The sequence below is a fragment of the Tyto alba genome, unplaced genomic scaffold, assembly GCF_018691265.1.
Source record: "Tyto alba isolate M040663 unplaced genomic scaffold, T.alba_DEE_v4.0 Super-Scaffold_1, whole genome shotgun sequence".
NCBI lineage: Eukaryota > Metazoa > Chordata > Aves > Strigiformes > Tytonidae > Tyto > Tyto alba.
The window spans coordinates 20,229,764-20,250,572 of NW_024881261.1; the positions used below are offsets into that span (position 1 = coordinate 20,229,764).

Consider the following 20,809-nt stretch of genomic DNA (forward strand, 5'->3'; position numbering starts at 1 on the left):
TGGATTCGCGCCCAGGGGAGTGAAGGGGGATTTTTCTGCTCTTCCTGGTGTAATGTCGAGACATTACAGGATGCGTCCCCACCGCTGCCCCAGCTCTAGCCGCTCTGGTTCAAGAGCAGTGGGGCCGGGGTGCCCAGAAAGAGACGGGGCTGGCATAGTTTGGTGATGAAACTTTCTCCCCCGGCCCGGGCTGTCCGGAGTGGCCGTGACCCCGGCTCCCCGCCGCGCCGCAGCCCTGAGCCGCCGGGCGGGCGGGACCCCCGGCCCCCCGGCCCCCCGGCAGGGACGCGGCGGAGGGGGGAGCGCACCGCCGCTACCGTCCCACGGGGGGCTCGGGTCGCGGGGCTGCTGGGGCAAGCGCTTAGCCTGGGGGAAGACTGCCGGGCTGACGGAGCGAAGAGTGGAGCCCTCGCTCTTTTGGATCCTTTCCAAGCATTTTTAACAGAGGAAGGATGTAATAACATGCCACGGGCAATAAATCATAGGCTAGCTACTCCCCCTGATTCCCCTCCCCCAGCCCCGGCGGTCCCGGCCCCTCTATAGAGGGAGGGGAGGAGGGGACTCCAGCAGAGCGCCGCAGCCGCCGGGACCAGCAGTCCAGAGCCTGCCCCGCGCCCCGCCAGCAGCCCCAGCATGGACCTCCGAGCCCTGGCTCTGCTCGCCTTTGCCCTGGCGATCATCTCCCTCTCGGAGGGTAAGTGAGCTGCCGGTCCGCCGCCGCCCTCCCCGCCTGTTCGCTGCTTGCACCGCTCCTGCCTGCGGGCGCCGGCGAGCCCGGCCGGGAGTCACGGTCCCGCGGAAATCCCCGCTCTTCCCGCCTCTCCCCGCATCTCTCCCGCTCCGCCGGCCGCGGCTCCGGCTCCTGGCGCGCCCCGAGCGATAGCTGGGAGCAGGCAGGCTCTCTCCATCCCTCCCTCTCTTTTTTCAGAAGAAGGCTGGTCAAAGCGCACCTCTTTGCCAAATTTAGCTCAGATTGAAATCGGCTGGGGGAAGACTTTCAACAGCGCTCGGTCTGCAGGGAGGTGGTTTGGTTGCAAAATATGCATATCGATTTCCCCTTTAAAAACTCAGCCCTCAAAGTTACAAGAAATGAGAAACAGGCGGTTGTTCGGTTTTCTGTGTCGTGATCTATCTTTCTTCCATCAAGGCTGAGCTGAGCCAAAGTGGTCACTCAGCAGGAATTTACCGCACCCCCTGTGAAGGGGCACGGAGAGGTTTCGGGGGGGGGGGGGGGGGGGCGGCGCGGAGAGGAGAGGTGCGCTGATGAGAGGTCTGGCGAAGCGCGGGCTGGCAACCGGCGAGCGCTGCCGCGGTGGCATTTGTCGCTAAGGCAGCGACACCGCGGACGTCCGTCCGTCCGTCCCCCCCCACACACACACACCGCGCTGCAGCGCCGTCTCACAGTCCGCCCGCACCACGCCGTCCCCCGCGGTCCCGCGTGTCACCCCCGCAGCCCGGCCGCAGAGGCAGCTGGCCGGCTTGCTCGCCAGCTGCCCGCCGTGGGAGCCGCCGGGTGCGGGCATCCCCAGAGGCCGCGGCAACCTGCGCCTCGCTCCGCACCCGGCGGGCCACGGGGGAGCGGGGACCGCGTGGGGCAGCCGCACTCCGCACGCGTGGCGGGATGGGGGTCCTGCCTGCAGCCTCTGGGCATCTCCCGGGCGCTCCTGCGGCTGGCCTCTCGCCTGGCAGAGTTTTGCCACCTTTTGTCCCCTCATCGAAAGCTTGCTGGCTAAGTAACGGGTGCTCTTTCAATCCTCCGCTCCCGTCTTATTCTTCCATTCTGGCGATCGAAACTTGGGTGTTTCTCACCCAGAACGGCAGAGGATGCCCTCCGGCGTCCTCTTTGTTTAGCCTGAGAGAGTTAATCGCTCCCGATAGTTTCGCCGACGCCCTTCCACCGTACTGTCGCAGCAGCAACCCCGTCCCGGCGAAGCGCACGGAAAGCCGGCAAGGAGCAGGCGCTGCCCCCGAGAGACCCCAGCATCAGGCAGGCCCGGCCGGGTGGGCTCCGGCCCCCGCCGCGGGGGCTGCGGGCTGGGCAGCGAGCGAGCAGGTAGCGGTGGCAAACCCGGGGGCCACCCGTGGCAAGGCCAGCCCACGCCAGCCCTCTCCCTGCGCGGCAGCACTACTTACCTGGCAGCAAACGGCAGCGGGTATCTTTATGGCAGGGCAAGCGTGTCGGGACCTGGCTACCTGAGTAAGGAAACATGTTAAAAGGGTTGGAGAAAAACTAGTGTAAGGAGAGAGACCCCACCGGCTTGCAGTGATGAGTGAAGTTTTTTGCCTGTTTCTCTTTTGTCATGTAGTGCTCTCAACCCCGATCCAGATGAGGGCTTGCAGGGCTACATTGTCCTGGAGGGCAGGCAAGATCTGAATTTTTCCTAGCCACTCTGATCAAGCTGTATCTGCCACTCACAGCCTCACTTCTCAGGGAAATGGAGCTCTTCTAGTCTCAAAAAGTTTCCATCTCTCTCCTGATATTGACAAATGCACCCCTGGATGAACAGGAGCAAAATGATGCTCCCATCAAATGGTTTTTGTCTGTTTATGCCCAGCCTGCTTGCCTGGATATAGCTTCCCTCTCCATTCAAGTGCCCAGAGCTTCCCAGTCAGCACAGCAAGTTACTGATGGTAATTTTGCAGCAGAACTGGCAACTTACTTGTTCCCTTTCTGTCCCATTCCAGTGTGGGTGAGGCAAGGCAGATCCCTATGGGGTGAAATATGTATTGTCCAACGTTGGTAAGTGGCCACTCTGTGAGGGAGATTTTTGTGAGCGCTTTGACCCTAGAGAGAATTTGCCAGCAAAAGTGGGTGTTCAGAGCCAGCAAAACTCAGCTTTGAGTTAGAAAACGATAAAACAATTTTATTATTCTAAAAAACCCAGAACACCCAAAACTAAGAACCCTTCGAACCCTTCTAGTCAAGACCAAAAGAAGTGTTCTCTTTTTGTTGAAGGAAATAAGGTGAAGGAATGACACTGAAATGTCTGAAGAGTGTCTGGCCCTTCTGAAACTTTTGACTGTACTTGCCCATTGTAAACAAATGTGCCAGACAGTTAAAGGTCTCAAAAGGTTTATGTACCATCAGTTTCATGAAAATTGGTGTTTTCATGTAACAGTTCAATTAACAGATTATACTGATTTGTCCTACTGAGCTAATGGCTTTAGCTTGTGTTCAGTGTTTAGTAGACATAAGAGAACCCACAGATCATTAACCTTTGCAGTACAAATCTGTAGAATAATTGACTTAATCAGCTCTACTGTGCATGGAACAATTTGTTTCAAATTTTGAAATGAGGAAGGGAAGATGTTTGTCAGCCTCAGAGTAAGACCAGAAATCTTCCCTTCCCAAATTATGGCCGCCAAATGGCCCCTTTCTCCTCCCACTTTAGGATGATAGGGGTTCGTGTGTTGGAAGATGTCACATGCACAAGTTTTCCCTTGCTGAGAGCAGAGTGAGCTGCAGCCAAACTCTCCAATCCAGAGTGCTGGAGGGGTAGTGGCAGGAGATACTGATTCCCTGTTAGCGATGCTGAGAGCTGACCCGGTTGGTGCCTGTGCTGTTACTCCCTGGTGCTCAGTGCCTGTTGTGGATTGCCAAGCAAGGGGCACAGAAATGCCAAAGGAATTCTTGTGCTGGTAGGGGAGTTGTCATTCCACCTTGCAGTGGGGTGACAGAAGAACACCGTAATGCTGGGGCTTCCCCACTTCCTTTCTGTGCCTTTTCTTGGGCAGGACACAACTTTGGGGCTCACAGACATGTTAGTCATGGTTAAACATTCTCTGCTCCTGATTTCAGGTTGTATGGGATCAAAAGTCCCTCTCCTAGTCTCAGAGAGGACAGGATTGCTTTCTCAAGTCATAGATCTGAACAGTTCACCTCTTGTGTGTTGTTTAGGGTAAAGTTTATTTAAACTTGGTTGGTACAAGCATGCAGAGACACTTCTACTGCAGCTGTGCTGAACTTTGTTATATGACTGCATTCAATTTCAGCCTCCCTTTTCAATACAAACACACTACTGTGTAGCTATCAGGCACAGATTTGAAGTGGGAGATCCTAGTGCCTTTCTCCTTCCTTTCCACAGTAGCGCTAGCCAGTCTAGTGCACATTTAGGAGGCCCACCCTGCAGCCCTCCTTCCTCTTCCCCCTGCAGATGGGAGCTTCTCCTCCCATTTTTAACTCATAAATTGTATTATTGTTTGGACTGCCATAAAACTGATAGAAAAAGTCCTCCAATTTTGTTAATTTATAGTTCAGATCCTGGTGTGAATCTAGAACACCTCTACTCCCACTGGTGAATTCCTCTCTGCTTGCCCATCTGCCTGTGGGATCTGATTATGGCCCATTTCTTGCCAGAGGCACTTGGAAAACAGGCTTTTCTCTCCTAAGAACAGGGTAATTTCACTGTGTTGTCTGTGGTTATATGTGCTAGGGACAGGCATTGGTAAATGTGCAGTATATACAGATCAGTTGCACTTTGAAAAGCTGTCTCTTTTCTCACCTTTCTAGATGGCAGTTTAGGGATTCCAAGACTTTCCCTGCTCTTTAGCTCTCCATCTGCCTTTAAGTGAACTGGGTTTGGATGCTTTGAGTGCTCCTGTGTGGCTAAATAAATAGGGTGGCAGATTGCCATGTGGGATCTAAAGCCCTGTCAGATATAGATCTGACCATCTACAGCATGAGCCAGACCTTATGGGTTAGGTGTATGAATTTAATTCCTCCCAGAGGCTGAAAACTGCTCCACTGGGAAACTGTTTAAGATCTTAGGCAGCTCCTTCTAGACTTCCAGGCAAAGCTTCTGTGTTCGTATTTTAGTGTGCACGGAGCTTTGAAGCTTACACACAGAGTGAAGACCTTATTTATGTGCAGTTGGTTGCCAGTAATTATGTTCTTCCATGGAGAAGTCAGGTAGCAGGACTGCATCAGAGGCTGTGGTGATCCAGCACTAGGCTGCTTTTCTCTGTTCTGCATGCCATATACATGGCTGATTTTTAGCCTAGGGGGGCTAAACTTAATTCTGTCCCTAGTGATGCCAATGACAAACGTCTCATACAGTCTGGTGGTTCCTGGTTAGTATATGGAGTGTGCCACCTGTTACTTTGCCACAGGCTGAGAGTTCAAAAGACTCCAAATCTCTCCTGCCAAACCACTGTGATCTCGCATCTCTGAGTCGCACCTCCTTGTGCGAATATCTCGGCTGGGAGTAAAGGTTGTCTCTAGTGGGGAAAGGTCAGCTGCTGGGCCCTGGGAAAGCCTGAAAGACTCAGGGCTTTTCTGCAGCCAGTAAGTCCCCCGTGAAAAGCCTGCACCTGAGCCGAGCCGTTTTGATCTGAACTCTTTGGAATTAATCGCTTTCTTCTGGCTACCTTCTAATTTGGCCTCAGGTCAAAATCATTTGACAAGAACAACACTGAAGACAAGTGCCCCCTCTTTTGGCCTTTATCTTGTCTAATTACCAGGAGCATCCCTGCACAGTGGGGCAGCTCCTTATTCTAATCTCTTTTTTACTTATCTCCATTTTCTCTCCCTCTTCTTTTGTCTTCCAAAATCCCATGCACATTTATTGAAAGGCTGGGTACTGGGGTAAAAGGATTGTGCTGTGAGCTGTGGGCAAATGCTCTCCCAAAGCTATAGCTTTTCTATTGATTTTTTTAACCTGCATATTTGAAAGAAGTCTCTGTCAGCCTTGGTCTGTGTTTCTGTGCTGCTGACCGAGAGCAAGAGGGAGTAATGTGTCCTTTCTCTCCCCGTGTCCTGCAGAGAAACCTGTCAGCCTGACTTACCGATGCCCCTGTCGATTCTACGAGAGCAACGTGGCAAGAGCCAACATTAAGCACCTCAAAATCCTCTCCACACCCAACTGCTCACTTCAGATTGTGTAAGTCTCTTACTCTTTTCAGATGGATGCAAATCTGAGGTGTCAAAAAGAAAAAGACACACAACTGGTTCCTGCTTTGGTGACTGCAATTCAGTCTGTCTCATGCCATGATTTCCAATTCATCTCTTCACCCCATGTGTCAGATACAGCTGGACCCTGCTTCACTCCACACAAAGGAGCCCAGCTAGATGTTTCACAGCTGTGTTCTACCTCTGTGATCTCCCTGTGACTGTGTGATCCTGTGTCCTATTCCCCCATGGGGATGTGAGCAGGAATGTCAGACAGGCTGTCTGTTGCCTTGGATGTGGAGTTCTGCACCTTGGGGAAAAGACTCCACAGTGGTCTGAGTCTTCTAATGCTCCACTTCTCCATAAAGAGGAGCTAAACTAGCAAAAGGAATTCCTGGATTTCCTGTAGCCTCCACAGGAGGTACAGACCCTAAACATGTGCTAGCCTGATCTAGGGGCACACTTACCAGGCAGTGGCTGACTCCAGTAAATCACAGATCACAGCAGGACAGAAATGCCCAAAATACAAAATCTTCAGAAGAGAAAAAATAGCATTCATCTTTTCATTACAAGGGAGCCTTACTATTACCAACTTTGTTGACCACTGTAAGAGGGTCTCAGTGATTATATTGGGTTTCTGTGCAGTGCTCCCATCACTAGTTCTGTCTTCTATCCATATCAAGCTCTGCCACTCGCAACTCAAATGATGTAGAAATCCATTCTTTGTCATCTGAAATATTTCTGCACTCAGAAAACTGCTGTAGTTTCATGAGGTTTCTCAGGAGTCTACAGATATATTGAAGAGTATGTATCCATTCATGAACCAGTTTTTATTCATAAGATTCTTTTTCTTTTTAAAACCACTCTAGGTAGATCATATGCATTTTCTCATGCAAGCTTCTGCCTTAGGATTTGGTTGAGGGCAGTAAGAAAAATGTAAGCCTCAGCTGAGAAATAATTTCCTTTCACAAAAATGGCAAAACCAGCTGTGACTAACTCTGACCTCTACCTATAAACAATTGTGGAGGCAGGCATCCAAAATGCAGTAGTGTATGGATTTGTGCTCTGGGACTGTCAATGGATTTCATAAGGGTCCCCAGTGCTGAGGCTTTGAGAGGATTTGGAATTTTCTGGAGTAGTTTCAAGAAAATGACAGGCATTTAAGACAGGATACAGTATATATTTATCTCTTAATTAATGTGGGATTATAGTAATTATAGATAAGAACATGAAATGCAGAAACACAAACAACTCATGTTCTTGTCCATTCCTGACACAGATATGTTTGTTTGCAATGTGATTTAGTGGCACACAGAACACATGAACCTGTAATTCACCATCTTTTGTTACTTTAAAAAGTAAGGTACTTAAAAACTCACCTCCAAATAAACCTGAAACATCATAAATTTGAACTAGGTCTTTATTGAGGCAGAAGCAGAAATGGAATCAAAACTAACATATAAATTTCTCATCTTGATGGTTTTAAGAACACTCTGTGTTTAGTGGATATGCATTATACAGTGAAGGTGTATGTAACTTAAAAGCTACTGTTTTCAGGAGGGAATCTTAGAGAAGACATATAGTTTCAAGGTAAGATTTTGTATTTTTTTTTTGCACAGGTACATTCCCTTTTATGTTTGGGGGGAATTGTACCTGAACAAAAAGGTAGGAGCAGGTTTTTGTCTTTAGTTCTATTGGAAGTCATCTCTCCAAATCCATAAATCTCTTCTGTCAATGTCTACTTCTACAAAGCCCACCCTAATTTCCCTGATTTTCAGTACAGGGAAATGGCATTTTTAGCATGCAATTAATTGCATCCTAAATTAGACACCTAAATAATTTCAGATTAACACTCCATACAGTTGTCTAGGTCTCTGCTCTGACTGTACAAGGAGCAGGGGCTGACAGGCTCAGAAATAAATGTTTAAAAAAATCAGTGTCTTAATATTAGATTAAAAGAATTGCATTGCACGTGGCTGGAGTCTGGTTACGTGTGCTTTTGGTTCTGTACCCTGTGAAGCCAGCTCAAGAGTTCCCAGGCATTGCTAACATCAGCAAATCCATTCTTACTCTCAGTTGGTATCACTTCACTGGAAATACTCCAGCTTGGCACTGCTGTAAGGGAAATATGAATTGGGCCCATTCATCTCTTTATTGGCACAGGGCTTGCAAGACTGGATCTTTGATGTGTTTGTGTTACAACTGTGTTGTTGCATAACTTCAGACCAGGGAGCCTTTTTGACCTGTTATTTCTGATGCCATTGTTTTATATTCTTCAGATTTCATTTTATAAAGTGGAAAGCATTTTGGTTTCCATTCTACAAAATGCTTAAACAAATACTGAACTTATTCCTATAAGCATTTCCATGAAATTGCTGTTCTTGGCACTTTTGCATGTCAGGCAGGCAGTTCGAGGGGAAATTTCTGAGCAGCTGGGGCAGAGGCAGGGTGCTTAGGGGAAGTGGGAGATCACAGCACTCTCAAGAGGCTCTGAAATCCATGGAGGGTAAGACCTGCTGATGAGGGTGCAAAACTGTTCGTACTGCTTCTGCATGAAAGATGTAGAGAGCCAAAATGCCAAATTCACAGGGAATTAACTAAACAGTCTGGTGTGGAAAGTGCAGCTTGGACATCCAGTAGAAACCCTTCAGGAGGTTTCTGCTTTTGTTTCCAGTGCTGAGTGAATACATGAGGGAAAACTTGCCTCTGGTACTATGGTACTTCCAGTTGTCTTCCTGCCTGCAACCTGTTAGTTCAGTTTATAAAACAAAAAGCTAACAAGTGACCAGACCCTTTCAGAACATCCTAGAGGTATGGGTTTGTGTTTTGTCCTCAAAACATGTGAAACTCCAATTTGGGGTTAAATCTGAAAGCTGTTCTTAATTAATTCCTTGCAAAAATAACGTGTAATTACCATGTCAGTATTTCCAAATTAAATTTATCTGTTGTTGGCACTGAACTCATAACAGCCCAGGTATAAATTGGAAAACTTAGATTCAATTTCTGTATCTGTCCCACCCCCACATGCATCCCAGTACAGACCACAAGAATTGGCATCAGAGGAGACAGATGGTACCAGTGCTTTGAAACCAGGCATATTTATCACAGGTGCCTCGAGGATGGCAGGGACAACACACTCTTTTCATGGGTTAACTGAGAGCAGCACTGACACCCAAGGAGAACAAGGCGTCCTGGGGTGGGTGGTGGGTGCGGGCTGAGGAACAGTTACACAGTAGCCTCACTCTGACTTTTCTTCTTTGGCAGTGCAAGGCTCAAGAGCAACAGCAAGCAAGTGTGCATTGATCCCAAGCTAAAGTGGATCCAGGAGTATCTGGAGAAAGCTTTAAACAAGTAAGGCAAGAGACAAATGGACTTAGCAGCTAACATCCTGAGTTATTAAAGGGTAGAACATTAAGGGCTGGCTTTTACCATGTGGACAAAGTACTCGTGGAATCAGATATTGTATTGAAGATGGGTTTGGAGTTGACCTAGTCTGTATTAAAACAGCAGCTTCTAGTATATTCTAAATGTTAAATTATGAGTTTTGCCAGTGTTTGAGGCAAAATCTATCCTAATGAAACTGTTCTGGGGTCCCCAACCCATCCTCATTTAAAAAAAGCCGTTCTCCCAAGGAAAATGTTTCCTTTATGCCCCCTCTTCCCCAAGCCAAACTACAATTACTTCAGAATCTATACTGTTCCAGTTTCTTTGGAGCCCCTTCTCCATGTTACACTGTGGAGGTCTGTTTGCACAGGCAGCTGAGGCCTAGGGGGTCTTGGCGCTAAAAATTGCTTCTCTGCTGGCCAGTGTGGAGTGCTATTAATATCAGCCAAGGCGAGATGCACTGCAATGAAAAAGGCTCTCCCACAAGGCCAGGGGAAAACCAGCCACACTTGGCAAATTCAGACTTTTAAAATCTATTTTTATTCCCCTTGAAAGTGGGTGATCCTGGCTACTCTGAGGTGGACCCAGCCTACCTCAGTTCAATTTCATGGTGAGCAAGAACAGCACAGAGAACATTTATGTGCTGAGTTGCAGGAGAGGGCTCCAGCCTTCCTGGGATGGAAGATGAGACAAGTGATGGTACAAAGCATTTCCTTGCTTGCCTAGAGCTCTGGACTGTGGTTGATCCAGCAGCAGCATTTTGGCCAGCAAGCCTACCTGTGCACTCAGTATCCCTCCCACCCTTGCCACCACATTCTCATCCCTCAGTAACCATGCTGTAATGTGCTGAACCTTGCCCCCCTCTGCATCTGTAGGGTAAAGGCAGAGCTGGAATCCAGTCATTTGCAAAAGCAATGCATTCTTGGAGAGAGGTGGGGAAGGGTATGGCCCCAGGGCAGATGTGAGGCAGAACAGGTAGCTAAATGCCCTCCACTGTTTGCTTTGTAAATGCATCTGCCATACAAGTGGTAGAGCAAAAAAAAAAAGTCTTTGTTCCCTTGTGTTTTTACAATAAGCAAGGGGAAAAATGCTACCAGAAGCAGAGAGATTCCTCCATGTGGCCCGTTTGGGACCACACTGGGGCCAAGAGTGAGGAGGAGGAGGAGGAGGAGGAGGTAAGGAAACCAGCTAACAAACTGACTGAGATTCCAGCCCTGACAGCTCTTCCCATCTCATCTGAAGCTCAGTGCCTTCTTTGCTGCCAGCACTCAGCCCTCTTGTCCTTTGGTCAAATTCTCTGCAGAGGTAATCCAGGTTAATGATGCCAGGATGGCTTTGGATTTAAACACAACTGAACTCAAGAGCAGGATGTGGCCCATGCTGACTATCCTAGGGGCTTGAGCTACTTTATTTTCCAATTTGGGAAAATCCTCAAGCCCCTGCCTAATTTTCTGTCTGCTGTCATCCCCAATGAAGCCCTTGGTGTTGTTCATAAGACTTGAAATTTAGGAGGCACTTAAGAAATTTGTAGGGTTGGGCAAATGTGATTATGTGCTCAGATCCTGCCTGCCTGACTTAGGGGGACGACACAGCTGGAATATGTTCTGCTCTCACTTTTACTAGTGAAAATCTGGGGCCAGCTCTACAGAAACCAGTGAGCCTGTGCCTGATCTCAAGCCAGATTCTGGGTTTTGTTTACCTAATGCTAATTTAGAAGCAATTCTGCTGATTTGGTGGATTTCATCCTGGTTTACATTGACTAACAGAAGAGAATTTGGTCCCAGCTCTATGAAATAAAATGACAGAAAGAATATATCTCCATCACCTAATCCTGTAATCATGGCATTGTTTTCATTTTCCAACTAGTAATGTTAGCACCGGTGGCATTTTCATGCTCCACAGACAGTCAGGGCTCTGTCTGTAGCATTTTCACAAAGCATGTTTTTGATATATTTTAGTGCACAGCTTTGACTTCTTCAATGAAATGTACTTTGGAATATATTTATAGTGCATCAAACAATTCATATATTTGAATTGGAGCCATATGAATGTTGGTAGTTTAAAACACCGATATCCCTCTAAACTACTAACAGCTTGTAAAATAAATCTATATAGATCTATAAATGTTAATGTAGCTATCAATTTCAATCAGCCATATATTATATTTTTTCACTTGTACTGAAATTGTATGAAATGTGACATTACCCTATATGCACTAGCAATAAAATGGCTAATTGTTTCATGTTATGAAAACCCAATTGTACATGGGAATTTATTTTTCTGGAATAAAATCAATACGTTTTGTAGAAAGGGCTCCTGTAATTGCTTAAGTAAAATCCAAACTGTCAAAACATCTTAATCTATACCAATGCTTCATTATGAGAGTAACTTCAGTACTATACTCTGCAGCTAAGGGCAAGGAAAACTTCATAGAATATAGTAGTCCAATATAGTTCATAGAATATAGTAGTCGATAGTGAAACCCGAGGTGTTTTTTGTAGGGAATTATTTTGCTCACTAATTATGCTTAGCATTTATTATTGCTTTATATTCATCACATTTCCATGTAATATACACACTTATGAGACATCAGTAAAATACATGCAGGCTGTCAGGAATCTAAATTCCTTAACTGGCATTAAAAATCATTGTGCAGCTGCTGTGGTCAACATCATTCAACATTCATCCATTTTATAGACAAGGGGCAAATTAGTCCTTTCCTGAAATAGCTAACAAATCCTGTATCACTTATAGGCAATCCCAGTCATCATTTATAGTGCATTGACTGCTTTTCCCTTCTTCCTTCATGCAAGGATATGCAAAATCAGGCCTTTGCAGAGTTAACAGAGCCCAAAATAAACAGAGACAAGCTTGTCCATTGTCACATTAATGTAGTCCCACCTCAGAACTTCCCTCAGTCCGAGATGCTGGAGTCCATTAAGCTCAGCAGCTACTGCTGGCACAGACAAGAGAGCTGATGGATATGAAGAAGATGAAGAAGTAAAATAGGAAAAATTTTTCCCTTGAGCCTACTTGGAGGAAGGAAAGGAAACTCCCAACTTCTAGGGGCTGGCTGTGATAGGAGCCAAGCACTGCTGCTGCCTTCCTACACAGCATTTGTAAAACTGGGTGCGGCAGCTCTTCCTAGTTTCTGACTTCATTTGTAAATAAGGGTTGAAGTACCAGATGCCAAAACAGATACCTCCTTGTACTCCACCAAGCATGTGTTGGGTGAATGTCCCACACAGTGGGAGACAATGTAGGTGACTGTCTTTACAGCTTTGTTTTAAGGCACAAAATGTCCACAAATCCCATAGAATAGCCACCAGTTATTGTTGATGTCAGTGGGAATGCTGCATGGGAAGCTAGAAATCCATCCCCCCTCTGCTCTCTGTTGTACCTTGGGGTGTACTGTGTGGATAGTGAGGTTCCTGGTTGACAAGTTCTGGCAGCCATTTGGGGACATTTCGGTGTTTTGGGGAAAAGGGTTCTTCTGGCCTCAAAATTTGCAAATGTCCTGTCACCAAGGCACTTTAATTTGCTTAGCATTCCTTTGAAGCAGAGGAATATGAAGGGGGGACCAAATATGAAAAGGGGTGTTATCTTCATTTGCACCTTGCCAGCAAGATCTGAAGGGACCATAGGATAAATGTGAATAAGGCCTTTGTATATGGATAATTTATGGCAGTCTTTTTGTATTTTTCTTTTAATGTAGACCACGTCATCGCACTCATAAAAAAAAGCAACAGAAGAAACGGGGCCCACTCTGCCCTTCCCGTGCAACACCACTAAAGTCTTCAGGGAGAAAGAATGGTAGGAGGCATTAGTTTCTGAGCTGGGATACCTCAGGTTCAAGTCCCTGCTCTTCCACTGATCATCTTATGTGACCTTGGGCAAATATATTAGCCTATTCAGACTTCAATTTTTCCCTATATCTGTTGAGGATAACATCTATACCCTCACTGCAAAGGAGTATTATATAGATAAAACTTTTAAACAGGGGGAAAGTTCAGCCATAACAGAGGTGGGAAAATTTCCCCATTTTACAGATGGGAAAATGGACACCCAAAGCAGTCAAAATCATCCTGAAAAAAAGCCAAAGTCAAAAACAGGGTAAAGGTTTGGAAGTCCTATTTCTTTTAGCTGGCCATATTGCTGCAATACCAAACTGACAGAGTTAAACTATAAATAACAGCTGTGATTTTGTCACTGGTGGTTTTTTAATGACAAATGCAGCACTGGGTGGTGACAACATGATTTGGTGCATTGGTGACTGGTTGACACTTCTATGGGAGATGCTAAGCAAGTCCCAAAGAACGGTCTTACATATGTCAATGCTCTGGATGTCCCTGGTTTTTTTTTGTTGTTGTTTTTTTTTTTTTTTTCCTCACCAGGATGGTGCATCCTGCCTTTCTGCACCAAAAGAAGTACTGTTACTGGTGTGGGATATTGGAAAAGATATTTTCAAAGAGAAAATTTTTGTTCATGGATTAGTCATCCTTTTTATGCCTGGATAAGTTTTCCAAGGCTACCCTCACTGAGAGTAACCACAACTGTTTCTGGCTGTGGTCACACAGTCTTACTTGTTCAGCAGGCATTGAAAGGGATGTTTGTTCTGATCCTGTAGGTTAGACAAGACATGCTGGGTCATCAGAGGGGTTTGAATACCTGGTGTTTACCCTCTGACACTTCTGACAGCCTTAGTGACCTCATCTAGATTGCAAAAGGCCAATCACCCTGGAGCAGGAGTTGGAGTCACTTCAGACAAAACCTGCATGCCACCAGCACAGACTGGCTCCTTGTTCTGAGTGAACCCTGAACACAATGCATTTGCACTTTGTTGTGATGCCTAACTTACCACTCCCACTGGGTACCATGCTCACGCTGAGCATGGCAGACTCGAATTGTCTACCTCCTACCCTGAGCTCCCTACCTCTGCACTTAACACCTCACACACTTATTGTGCAGCGTATGGCTGCTCGCCCTCCCTGTCACCCCACCTTCACTGGGCAGCTGGTCACCACGAGCTGTGATGTGCTACCCAGCTGCTCACAGCAGATGAGGTCCCAGAGCAGGGTAGCCGTGGGGATGGCTCCTGGCTGGGCAGCACATGCGGAGGCCTCTGCTCTCCAGCCATACCGTGGTGGGAGCTGAACACCAACAAGAGCAGACAGTGGACTGTCCTCTGTGCTCCTGCATCCTCACAGAGACCTGGAACCCTGTGGAGCTGCAATCCATGGTCTCCAGCAGAGCTGTGGGGTAGGGGCAGGCAGAGGAGGCATTCCCAGTACCACTTGCTCCACTACTGGGGCTGCTCACAAATGATTAATCCCTCCTTTCCCTGCTGTTTTGTTTTGCCAAGTGTTTTTGCCCACTGATAATTCTCTGCTCTGGCTTCCAAGTCCAGATTAAGCTTCCTAGCAAGTCTTCCTTCTGTGTTAGCTCTGAACACCTTACTAACTGTGATGAGCACAACCTGCCCAAAATAACTCCCATTGCTGGGTTTACCCTGCTGGGTCCCAGTAGCTCCTTGTGGAGAACTCCCCCCAAAATGTTTGGCAAATACTAGTTGGAGGGGCTGCAAAAGAAATGCCTTTGGGTTAGTTCAGACACAGATTTGCTGTTTGAGTAGGCCTGATATCAAAGCTTTTGCAACTGAAATAAACCTTAATAGTATTTCACTCTGTTCTTCATCAACAGGAGGTTCAAGATGTAAGAGTCAAGCATTGTAAGCCGTCTACAGGATTTCTTACTGTAGGACCCAGAGAGCAGATAACCAGTATTAGGGAATGAATACATTTCACTATTATCATGCTGCACAAAAGCAACGCTTCATGCATTTCCAAAGGTTTTTTTTTTTAGTTTGTTTTTTTTTTGTCGGTTGTTTTTGGGTTTGTTTTGTTTTGTTTTTTCTTGCACGAATTGGCTTGCTTTCACAGTGTTATTTTTATATAGTAAGATGTAACTATTTCAGAAAAATGTGTTTTTATACATAAAAATAAACATATTTTTTTATAAAAAAATATGTTTATTACCCAGCACTGAGGGCAGATATGAATTTAAACTAACCTTATGTTATTATATATTTTATTTCCTTTGCTATGTAGAGGTTCTGCTTTATTTAACTTTCTTTTGGTTCATGCAAGTCTCCTGGAGTTTTAAACCTAGAAGGACATGAACTGTACAGTGCAATGATGTTGCGTAAGTAGTGGAGGAACTCCTTGCCTCCAGAAGTCATCAAGGCCAAGAACATAGGAAGGCTAAAAAGCATCAGACATTTATGAGAGTGGACAGCATTACTGTGGGTGGCATTTATTGGTATTTTGGGTGAGGGATTAAACTCAGGGCTACAGGACTAAAGCCCTTCTCTGAAGATCAGAGATCTTGGTGACAGCTATGAGCAGCTGGGTCAATGCACATCTGGTATTGCAAGGTGCTAGCACTTGGTTTGTAGTAGTTGTGAGTGTTAGGAGCCACAACACTGATCTGATGTCACCTGGCATTTCCTATGTTCCTGTGTTTCTGATGACAAATTTTAGCACAAAAAGGAAAGAGTTATTAAAGGTCTCACCACATGATCATGTTGCAAATTGCTGGAGACATCAGATATGCTGCCATGCACCAGGTGTCTCTTCCCACCCATCCACGGGAGGTGGCTTCAGCTCACCTGGCTAGCTTTGCACTGAAGTAGGTGGACATGCATTTGTGTGGCCCTTCACCAAGGACGCTGTAGCCTCTGCTACTGAACAGTCACATGCACCTGAGGGCAGTAACATCTTTGATTGCTCCAGAGATACCTAGAAGAGGATGCCTGGCCATATTGTTGGAGAAAAGAGATATCTGGGGCAAGAGAGGGTGTGCCCAGTTTGTGGAAGGAGTAGTGTTTCTTGGGTGTGGAAATGAAAGCCAACACTCACAGTTCACCAGCGATCATGGCCCCGTTTGCTGGTGAACGGGATAGTCTCTGTAATTTCGTTTGCAAAGTACACCTGGGGACAGGTACTACCCCTTTCACCAATCCCCTCTCTCAGCCAGAAATTTCTTTCTCCTGATTCCAGCCTGTATACACAATATCTTTGCTATATAGCGTATGGAAGGACACCTGCAGTGCTGCAATAATCATGTTATGCTGTGCACTAGGATCCGGGGGAAGCGCATTTGTACAGCACAGTGCTTGTGTTTGTATGTATCTGTGTGTGTACTGTAAACAAAAAAAATGTAAGATTGTATTTGTTTTTTCTTTTTTGAGCGGGTGGCTTCAGAAGGAATCTTCTTCCCTGCAGCCTGTGTCAGAAACACTGAGAGGGGTGTTTCACTAAGCACTCCTTTTTGTGGCAGGTATCTTTAGTGCCAAAGAGACACTTCCTCTAGCCAGGGACTACCTTATTTCCATGTGGATTCAGGTAAAATCTTGTAAGTATTTTCCTCTCTGTGAAACAGTGCTATTACAGAGAGTGCTTCAGCTGGGACAACATCACCTCATTTGTTTTAAAGTAGAAACCAACTGCTGTGCCTAAAATGTATGTTTGTGATTTTGACATTCCTTCTATTGGTATAATTGCCAATGTGGTGCTTTAAGTATATTCTGTCTCTGTTTTGAAAGGTCTGGTACCACTGTACTTGATGAGAATTGGAGTATTGATTTAATATGGGAAGGATCAGATCCTCTGTTGTAAGGGTAAGGACAGGAAGAACTTTTTTGACCAAAATAGGGTTGCTTATATCTCCCCTGGACTGTACTTTATATCCTAGGGTCCACTTTCTGTCCCCACACATGTACCTGCAATTTCTAGTGGGTTTCCAGAGGCGGACATATGAGTGTCAAAGCCAAGAATGACTTTGGGGAAAGTGTGAAAGAATCTTGGATCTGACACAGACACAGGGCTTGTCCTTCTCATCCAGGGAGGTGTATTCTTCACACATGCTTTCTATCAAAGGACAGCTTCAGGTCTGATCAATTCCCATTGGAATGAATGGAGAATTAAATTATGTTCCGATTTTGATTCAACAGCATACCTTGCTGATTATGATAGGGGCCATTAAAGTTTTGTTTCTAGGGGAAACATTTGCTTTCTACTATAAAGATGGGGTGGGTAGATGTGACTGTATAGCCTTGCCAGCTCTCTGCTGCAGTCCGTGTTAACAGGGAGTGCATCTGGGGTTGGTACCAGCAGGGAAAGGTCTCTGGGCATGTGCCAACCCCAGGTTACAGCCTGAGCAAACAGACTACTTTGACAGAAGCATTGAGATGGGCAGTGCTGGAGCACCCTGGCCAAATGTTGGGGTCCCAGCTCTGGACAGTATAGCCAGGGAAGGGAGGTATTGCAGGAAATAGGGTCACCTGTCAACCTTCTCTTCTGGGGGCAAACTAGTGAGTGTTGCAGGGGTAGACTGTGCTGAAGGAAGGACATTTGCTCCTGGGAGAAATGCATGAGTAGCAGCAGGAAGGAAAGGGACTCCCTGCAAGGTTAAGGAACATTTACAGCCAGGTGGTGGATGTCTGGGTACCTTGTGGTCTGTCTGCCCATGCATTTCTTAAGACTCACACTGTGACCTGGGCCCTGACACTGCTGTGATTGTGACAGTTCAATACTTGTGTAGCTGAAACCACTCAGGACATGGGCTGCTCTCAGGGACCAGCACCATGTCCCTCCCTTGCCTGGGCAATGTAGAGCACAGTGTGAATGCAGGGGTGGCACAAACCTGGCCAGGAGTAACTGAAGACTTAAGCGAGAACCCGATAAAAGCTTTCTCTTGCTTTAAACCAAAATTAAACCTTGAGTGAGAAGCGTTGCTCTTTGCCTGACATTATTTGCATGACACATCGGGAAGAGCAGCCATGCTCTTGGCACTAGAGAAGTCAACCACTCGGCTGCCCGAAGCTCCCTGTGCTACCCTGTGCATCACACGCTGTTCCTCCTGTGCTCACCACGGTCTTACCAGGCTGAGAAGCAGCACTAGCAGCAACCTGTTTGGGGAAGAGAACTTGATTTTCCTTTCTGCCTTTAACTGTTGACCAGAGACTGAATCAGGGAAAGGAAGCATGGGGAGATAGGAGTGATGTAGGGACCACACGTGAAGAGGAGGGAAAAGAGATAACACTGAACTGGTGTTGAAAAAGCAGCTTCCATAAATGTGAAATCATCACATGTGGTATTTTCTAAGTGCAGCTGGTGAATCATAAGGTTGGATTTTTTTTTTTTTAAGATTAGATGGTATTTATTTCTGTGCCATTTTTTAATTTATACTAGCTTTATACTTGTATGTATGAATATCTTGTCTGAATTCTGCCTGAGGAAGGATGAAGAGTGACTTTCTGATGTGTTTTTAACTAAGGTGTTCGAGCAAAGGTGACTGTTCATTTTGCAATGAAGGCTATATTGGAAGTTAAATATGCACATTTAATTGAAAATGCAGTTCCTATAGAAGCTTTTGTTGCTATTTTCCCTTTGTTAGCATCTAGAGGGTCCTTCTTTTCTCTGTCAACTTGTTTTGAGTGATGTGATTTATAGTAACCAGGGGTTTCTGAGAACTCATCACCTAAAATCAGAATTTTTTCTTTACCAACATTCCACCAAGACAAGCCTTGTCTGCAAACATGAAACTCTGGTGGACACAGAGAAGAAAACATGTATCATGATGAAAGGGCTGCATGAATCTCCCATCTTCCACACCTTAAGAACTCAGTGTTGTCAGAATGTGGTAAATACTGTACTTTATATTTTTAGTAAGTAAAAAGAAATATCTTCCCAAATAATGTGAAAAGGGATTTGTATTTGTGTTCCTGTAAGGCAGCTTTTATGGAGGAGTTATATTATGCTTTTGAAATTACTCCTTTCATAGACTATTTTGAAAATAAACACTTTAATGTTGTTGTAATTTCTCCCATAAATGTGTATGTACTTAAAATTTTCTTAATAAAAATGTCTATCTAAATGAAATTATTATTTGCGTCTAATTTTTTTCCTTACATACAAACAGCTAAGATCTTCATATCAGAAAAAAAACATTCATATATAGTTTAAGTGTCCAGTTTCAAGGATGCTTCCATGTAGTGCCATGGGGTCAGACTCTCTGCAGGGAACCTGAAGCAAAGTGCCCATGGGGTCTGTCAGGGAGCAGCAGCCTAGCAGATTGAAATGTGCCACATTCAAAAAGAAAGGCTTAACCACTTGCTCTCTAAACAGAAACCCAAACTTTTTTTTAACATTTTTTTTCCCCCTTACCTTGTCTCCTGCAGCTGGTTGACTTCAGTGGAACTGGAAAAATATGAGCTGTTTTTGCTACAGCAACAGGCATGCCATTGTCACCTGTGCTGGGGGAAGGATGAGGGATTCTCTGAAGAGCCTGGGGGGTGTTGGGGGGATACATTTGACTAAAGAGCAGATGTGGTGAACAGCACCCTCCTTGGGGCTGGTTTTCCCTGGGCACAGCAGGGTCAGCCTTCAGTTTGGAGGTGGGGAATGGTTTTAGAGACTTGTAAGACTGGCCTGAGATCCTGGATGTATAATCCTAGCTTGGAGGATGTTGTAGGGATTTTGCTGTGTTTTTAAAAACCATGAATTGAACACTGGCTTTTGTCAGTGTCTTCCCCCATCTCCGACTACCCATGACAGGAGCCAAGTGTTTCCTCAGGTCATCCTGCTCCCTCCACAGCTGTCCTGCTCCAGCATGTTAGTCCTCCGTTCATCTACTGCAACACAGGTGAATCCCAGCACCATGTACACCTCTGGCTGGAGCAAAAGCTAGGGATGATTTAATATCTCATAACAGCTAAATAGTGCTTGGGCATTACTGGGCTTCTTATTCAATAAATATTTCTTGGCCAGATTGACATAAGGCAAAAGACATGCAAAAAACAGAACAAGGAAATTCAGATGACTGATGATCCCTTTGCAAATCCATCAATGATTTAGTAAGAGATTATGAATAACTGAGCAGGTAATTGTAAGTGCAGATGGTCAATGAGAGTTTCCCAGGCCACTGGGAAATGCACCAGGAGTAATTAGCTACAAAATGACACATTAATGTTAAGGAAAGACCCCATGTTCTGTGGAGCATTTTACTGTGCCTGTCATCAGGTCTTTTGAATGTTAAAGTTTTGGTTCTTCCTCAGCAAAGCATTGTGACAAAGTATCTGTGAACTGCCTAGGAATTAGAGGCTCTCTTCATAGACATATTCTTTCCAATATTATCAAGATGAAGGCAATCAGCTACGTTCATGGCCTCAGCCATCCTGACACTGATTATGGTCTGGATTTATTAGGCCCTGGTATGGTATAGGTCAGAAGACAGAATGGGAAATGCTCCTGCTTCTTGGGACCATCTGGGGATGTTACCACTGAGGATGTTACCACTGAAGATGCTACCACTGAGGATGTTACCTAGGAGCTGCTGTGATGCTACACAATGAGGGTCAGTCCTAGCTTCTGGTGAGAATCTCCCTGTTTTATAAAGATACTTGCTCTCAAGTCATCTCTGGAGTCCCTCAGACAAAACAAATATGTAGCTTTGAGACTAGCAAAGGCAAAATGAAAT

At 45.7% G+C, this 20,809-nt stretch overlaps 1 protein-coding gene across 2 annotated transcripts; it reads left to right on the forward strand.

The window, feature by feature from the left end:
- The first annotated feature begins 493 nt into the window (after positions 1-493).
- CXCL12 (C-X-C motif chemokine ligand 12) lies at positions 494-19,207 on the forward strand. Of its 2 annotated transcripts, XM_033001777.2 has the most exons (5): positions 494-694; positions 5,762-5,879; positions 9,152-9,238; positions 12,987-13,084; positions 14,972-19,207. In XM_033001777.2, the coding sequence occupies exons 1-5, from the start codon at positions 634-636 to the stop codon at positions 15,001-15,003; spliced, it is 396 nt and encodes a 131-aa protein (XP_032857668.1). In that variant the 5' UTR covers positions 494-633; the 3' UTR covers positions 15,004-19,207. The 2 variants fall into 2 exon arrangements, with proteins under 2 accessions (XP_032857668.1, XP_042645906.1); XM_042789972.1 differs by lacking the exon at positions 12,987-13,084 and having other exon boundaries at positions 520-694.
- The last annotated feature ends 1,602 nt before the right edge of the window (positions 19,208-20,809 follow it).